The 6,760-nt window shown below is 44.5% G+C and overlaps 1 protein-coding gene across 1 annotated transcript; it reads right to left on the bottom strand.

Annotated features, from left to right (window-relative positions):
- Positions 1-2,945: 2,945 nt before the first annotated feature.
- On the bottom strand, positions 2,946-3,476 carry LOC138602426 (octapeptide-repeat protein T2-like). The gene has a single exon (XM_069673899.1). The coding sequence runs from the start codon at positions 3,474-3,476 to the stop codon at positions 2,946-2,948; it is 531 nt and encodes a 176-aa protein (XP_069530000.1).
- Positions 3,477-6,760: the final 3,284 nt, after the last annotated feature.

The raw sequence follows: 6,760 nt of genomic DNA, 5'->3' as shown, positions 1-6,760 counted from the left end.
CATGTGACTGATGATGTCTGAATGCACCTTCATAAACACCTTAAATATAAACACCTTAAACACCTCTTTGTAACAAACTGCTGCACACTCATCTCAAACAAAGCTTCTCGTACATTATTTAACTAACGGAATAAAACCAACAAATTAATTATGATAAATAAAATCATCAAAGGCCCACAGCGCTCTTCACCCTGCAGTCATTTTATAATGTGACTTCTGTAAAAGCCCTGGATATACTTGTTCCAGCGCTGTACGGTTGTCACTCAGTGTGTGCGTGTGCAGGTGTTCCTGTCCACACACCTGCTGGGTAATTTATTAAAGAAGAGCGTCTCCCTGCAGGGCGCTGTTAGCCAGCAGAGACAGACACGACGGAGAGCAGAGAGGAAGCAAAGACACGCGAGTGTGAAGATGAAAGTCAGCTGTTTTCTGCCTGTGAGTAAAGACAGGCGCACACACACACACACACACACACACACACACACACACACACACACACACACACTGAAGGGATCAAACAGAGGGACGAAACAAAGAGGGGATGAAAGAGGAAGAAGCAAACAAGCGTTTAGAGCAGAAAGAGGACGAGCGTTATTAAAGCAAAGAGAGGAGGTGAGGGAGTAAATAGAGGAAGGAAATGGAAGTGAATGAGGTTAAGAGAAGGAGGGCGAGAAGGAGGGGGGAGTTTAGAGGGCTGGGGGATTAAGGATGCCGGGGCCACAGGTGGGTCCTCCCGACTCCATCAGGCAGAGGAGATTGTGGTGCGCAGGGAGAGGAGGATTGATGGGAGGAGGAGAGATTGAGACGGAGAAAACAGGAGGAAATTAGCTGCTTCATACTCGTCCTCCTCCACTGTCGTCTCCTCGTCCATCACACACAACATTCAGTCCTCCTCAGAGTCTCAGCTGACCTCTGACCTTTTCCTCGTCCTCCTGCCATTAAACACTTACAGTACATTTACACCACGTGGGAGATGCTCTTATTTATGACGGAAGAGGAAAAACTTCTTTCTTGAACCTTTAAGAGCTGCAAACTGAGAAAAACACGACTGCTGCTTTTGTTGCAGAGAACACGACGTTCTCACAAATCCATTTATTTTGAGTCATCCGTTTGGGAAGTCTGCAGGAATTTAATTTATTTTATTATTTGTCGAGCTCCTCTAAATGAACTCTGCGATCAGCTGTTTTCTTTCCTTCTCTCACAGTGACCTGAACGTCTCGGTGTCGTTGGCGTCAGCGAGGAGCCTTGATCCACATTATTCATTAAGTGTTAATCCAGATCATTATAGACAAATTAAAACATAATGAAAATAATGAGTTGCCCTAATAAGCTGATATGATAACAAAACAAAACATTTTGTTCAGGCAAGTTTGGCACAGTTTGTTATTCAAACAAACTAAATTAACAATCTACACTTGGTTGTCTTTGGCGCCCCCTGTGGTGATGAGCTGTAACTGCAGCAGGGCTCTAAACAGCTTTCTGTTTAACTTCATGTAAACATTTGTTTCTTTTTCTAAAGTTTCTTTTCTCAGTTTGATGCCATGAAAGCATTTTCCTCTGAGCGCAGCAGAGACAGCAGAGCAGCGCTCCCACCTCCTCCCTCTGGAGGACCGAACAATGCTGGTGATGGATGAACGTTCGTAGCACCACAGAGAACTGACGGTGCTGCAGGCTTTCCTCAGTGCTCCATACAGCATCAGACATTTATCTATAACGTCTCTACATATGAAGAAAAAAAGAAACACTGGAGCATTATGTTTTTCTAACAATCACAGGATGTCTGTTTGCATCCTTGGCGGCCTGCTCCTCCACACATCGTTTTCATTGCTGCTGACAGCGGTGAGTTATGGATCAATAAGGCAGCTCTCACGGCCCTTACTTCATATACATGTTTTCATATTTAATGTGCTATTTGCTTTTGTAGAGATTTTAATGCCAGGGCTCGGCTCCTCTGTTTTGTCTGGATGTTACTTTAGTGAGCCGTTGGTAATTCATACGGAGATGACAGATGCATCTTCGCTCTGTTTTTGGTCTCCTCCACCTCCTGACAGAAACATTTTAAAATCTTTTTTAGAAAACGATGCTGAGAGCGAACGAGAACGTTTCCGATGCAGCTCAACAGCTGGAAAAATAGCTGTTATTTCATACTTTGTAAAACTGCTGCTTCTGTTCAGAACTTCTTCTTCTTTAGTGGGACACTTCATCTTCTGTAAACTAAGGATTCTGTCCCGGTTGTCCTAATATGTCTCAGGTCGTGTGTTATCTGTACGCTGCACGTTGGTTTTGTCACCTTCGCTCTGTGACGAACAGAAAAACATCCGTGAATCCTTTTCAGGCTTTTTCTGCCTGTAAATCCTCCTGACGTGTGTGTAACAGCCTGCAGCTCTGTGTGTGTGTGTGTGTGTGTTCACTTTATCACAGGAACACACACACACACACACACACACACACACACACACACACACACACACACACACACATGTTTATGATAAGATGTATGCAGTCAGCGCTGCAGGAATAAAGAGCTGCTGTTATCAGTCAGGAGGAAATACTGCTGATGTCTGTAACATGCAGAGATTTACCTGCTGCACACGCTGCAGTGTTTCCTGCTCATTCACTTCTTTATCACTGAGGAGAATGAAAGGCATGTTGAGGAACATGTGTGTGTGTCAGCGGTGTGCGGGGAGGCTTCTCTGAAAGCTTTGCAGGCGACCACTTTATACAGGACGAACTTTAACGACAGCAAAACTAAGAGACAGAAACTCAAACTGCTTCGTACAGCCGTGGAAAACAAACAAAAGAAGTGTTCTGATGCTGCTAATGGGATAACAAATGAGTTATTAAAATAGTTTCATATCAGATTCAAAATGTCCTGGAACAAACCTGAAACCTGTCCTGGAAAAAGAAAGACTGCGTTATTTTGTTACAAATAATTATGGATTATCTGACTAACCCTGCGTTCCCTCTGTGCGCTCCCTCTGTGCGCTCCCTCTGTCCGTTCCCTCTGTGCGTTCCTTCTGTGCGTTCCTTCTGTCCGTTCCCTCTGTGCGTTCCCTCTGTCCGTTCCCTCTGTCCGTTCCCTCAGTCCGCTCCCTCTGTGCCTTCCCTCTGTCCGTTCCCTCTGTGCGCTCCCTCTGTCCGTTCCCTCTGTCCGTTCCCTCTGTGCGTTCCCTCTGTGCGTTCCCTCTGTGCGTTCCCTCTGTGCGTTCCCTCTGTCCGCTCCCTCTGTCCGTTCCCTCTGTGCGTTCCCTCTGTGCGTTCCCTCTGTGCGTTCCCTCTGTCCGTTCCCTCTGTGCGTTCCCTCTGTCCGCTCCCTCTGTGCGTTCCCTCTGTGCGTTCCCTCTGTCTGCTCCCTCTGTGCGTTCCCTCTGTCCGTTCCCTCTGTGCGTTCCCTCAGTCCGTTCCCTCTGCCTGTCAGCACCAGTCGCACCTGAAGCTGTGTGTTGGCTCCTGACGTGGTTCCCTCCTGTCTCGATCATTGCTTGTGTTGTATTAACTCTCAGATGTTCGTCGCTTTGGACAGAAGCGTCTGCTACATGAAATGTAACATTGCCCCTGTGTGTTGGATAACTGTTGGCCAGAGTGAAACACCTTAGTTAATAATCTCTGATCAAAAAGGTTTCAACATTTCAGCCGTGTGTGTTGAAGTGCTCGATGAATGATTCTGTTGTGGTTCACACACAGAAATAAATCTGAAGGTGACATTTAGTATCTGGTTTTCTTCTTAATGACCCTGATGGACTGCGTGTTCCACACAGCTGTCTGTAGTGAAATGATGAAGCAGACATCAAAGGCAATAGAAGAATTCAGAGTCCAGAACCAGCTGAGAAACGGAGGACACGAGGACATTGTGTCCACAGCTGTGTTTCTGCAGAGCTTACGGTTCTTTAAAGGCGTTCTGTGAGTTTTCTTATTGTTTAGTTAAAACAGAATCTCACACAGCCTCCATCAACCTGCGGAGGAGAGCAGATAACACAGCAGCGCCTGAAACATGACGCAGCATAAAGAACATTAATTATGTTGAAGAAAACACCACATGAAATGGAAATGAGCCTGTTCTCGTTAAATCTCCACTTTTAAGTTGGTCTTTCTTCTGATTTTGGTGGTTTCGAGCGAGTCAGCAGCAGCAGCAGAGGTTGTTTCAGGTTTTTAAATCCTCGTTTTCTTTTCTTCTTCTCATTTTAACCAAAGGACACACGATGCATCTGGAGCCTGTGCAGATTCAGCGCTATTGTCACGTCCATATCACATAAAAAACACTCATTATAAGATTCTTCATGTTGTAGATAAGTTGTGTAGCGTTTGTGCAGCAGCGACGGTACAAAGAGTCCAGATATAAGTTCTACATCGTCCATGAGTCTGATATGAACATTAATATTCATACGTTCCCACTCTCCTGCTGCTCAGCCTGCAGTCAGAGGTAAATGTCCACATGTCCGTGTCCCTGCAGGTCCCTGCAGGTCAGCAGGTCCGGGCTGCAGTCGGCTGCTTCTCCTCTGAGTCCACAATCAGCAGCTAATAGAAGCTACATTAGCCCCCCGAGGTCTCCATGATGTGTTTGTAACCTGCCGTTAGCTGTGTGTGTTTATCGAGCGCTCTGATAGTTTTCTCTGCGGTGTGGACTCAAGCGAACATTTCAAACACCACGGGAATACAGACCATATACAGCGTGGTGTGTGTGTGTGTGTGTGTGTGTGTGAGGTGCATACTTTCAAACTGTAGTATAAAAAACTCGTATCTTGTTTGTTCATGCAGGTGTGAAAACTGTCAATCAAACATCTGTGTGGATCAAAGCAGAGATCTTTCAGCCCTGCTGATATTCATGGACCAGAGATTGACGGCAGGTCTCTGAAGCAACGTTGGCAACATGTTGGACAACAAACAGTGTGGTACTCTTTATGCCATGTTGTGATAAGACACATTTATTATTTGATACACTGTCCATGATTTACTTTGCTCCAGAAGTATGAAGTGCAACCTGTGCAGGTCTCCATGAGTGGAGCTTCTAACGGAGCAGCACGATGGAGGCGTCTTCACACATGAATCAGTCAGTTATCCAGAACATCAGGGCTGCAGACGGTTGGACTTTCTATGACGTAGCATTTTTTAATAATTCAAGACGGCCTGCAGCCACATTTGAATCAATTACATCACTTTAAAAACACATGCTGTGTGCAGGACGTCTCGAATATTGAGAGGTTGTGTTTATCCTTCATGTCAATGTAGGCGCTGGTGAAATTCCTGAAACAGCGTCGGCAGAATGACCTGATGTCAGCTCATGTTAGCTTACATTTTAACCCTTTGAAGGTGACTACGACCTGAATGATTGAGAACCTGTACAGACATGTCCAGTAGGGATGCACGATATTATCAGCACATTATCGGCATCAGCAGATATGTAATTTTTCTGCTGATATTTTTCGCTGATAAAACAACGCTTTAATTCTGCCTAAACGCTTGATGATTCCATAAATAAGCTTGCCGAATTCTACGACATTAACACAAAGTTCTCAACAATGTACAAATAAAGACTAAACAGTCAAAGAAACTCGAGCTGATGAACAGAAGTTAAACAACTTTCACAGCTCTTAACTAGCTCACAGTTAGCTCACATTCTCGTCATTTTACCGACTTAACATCAAACACGCCGAAAATACACTCGCAGCCAAAGCCGACGCTGACAGAGAGAAACATAAACATCAGAGCAAAACTAGCTCACGTTCATGGACGCACACACGATGAAAAGAGTCCGTCTGCAGGTGCAGTAAACACGTCCGGGCATGTCTCCCTCACTGCCGTGTTTTTGGGGGGATGCTGCATTCAGGTGCGCTCAGAAACGTGAGTGATCAGACACGTGACCTTTTGTACAACGCCTCTTCTGTCAAACGTAAAGAAGGGAGCACGATGTCTGCGGTGTGGCAGTTTTTGGCACGACAATAAGAGCAGGCATGATGTCAACTCCACTACAGGGAGACTTGATGTTCTCTGCAGTTAGGTGGAAAAAAAACATGTGCCTAATACATCGGTATCGCATTCGGCAAAAAGGGTTGGATTATATCAGCATATCGGATATCTACAAAAGAATCCAGTATCGTGCATCCCTAGTGGCTGTGTATAGATTTGTTTTAATTGAACATCCAACATTTTGGACTCAAAGCGACTACAGGTTTATCAAAGGTGCCAGTAGAAGCTCCTGCGTATTTCTGTTTAAGTGCTTCGTATTTAAAGCTGCTACTGAAATAAAAACTGTGTTGGAGAAATAAAAACTTTAATTGTTTTTTCAGAGACTCTCAAATCAGTGTTCCAATTAAAAAGAAAAGACTATTTTCTGTCATTCTAAAATGACATCAGGAGCATGATGGGAAATAATCTCAATAGGAAACCATTTGTAGTCCTTTAAACAGTGACCCTGACCCCTGAGTGTCTTTAGACTGTACCCTGTACAACTAATGAACCCTCACAGATAATTTACTTGAAAGATTGCAGACCATAAAGACGGCACATTTTCACACTGCTGGATGTTTTGCTTCCTGCTTTGACGCTACAAGTTGATATTCAAATCAATATCAAGTACAGCCTATACACCAAGTTTCTGTTTCACTGTGAAGGATTATAAAAGTTTAAATAAAGGAGTGATCAAAACTAATACCACCAGAACAGGAAGTCCTCGGCCCACTTCCTGACTCTTGTTCAGTTTATTTGTGGTGTTAAAACAAAACAGAGCGTTTCATGTTTGAGCTAAACAGTTAGATGTGTCTGCTGA

This window comes from Semicossyphus pulcher, unplaced genomic scaffold (genome assembly GCF_022749685.1).
Source record: "Semicossyphus pulcher isolate SPU_LCO1_2020_fin unplaced genomic scaffold, fSemPul1.0.p SCAF_22, whole genome shotgun sequence".
Taxonomy (NCBI): Eukaryota; Metazoa; Chordata; class Actinopteri; order Labriformes; family Labridae; genus Semicossyphus; species Semicossyphus pulcher.
The sequence above is the reverse complement of the archived record's forward strand: the minus strand, read 5'-3'. Positions and strand labels throughout refer to the sequence as shown.

Bases quoted from the DNA above. Each gene is read 5' to 3' on its own strand.
- LOC138602426 (XM_069673899.1), bottom strand. From the start codon at position 3,476: ATGATCGAGACAGGAGGGAACCACGTCAGGAGCCAACACACAGCTTCA.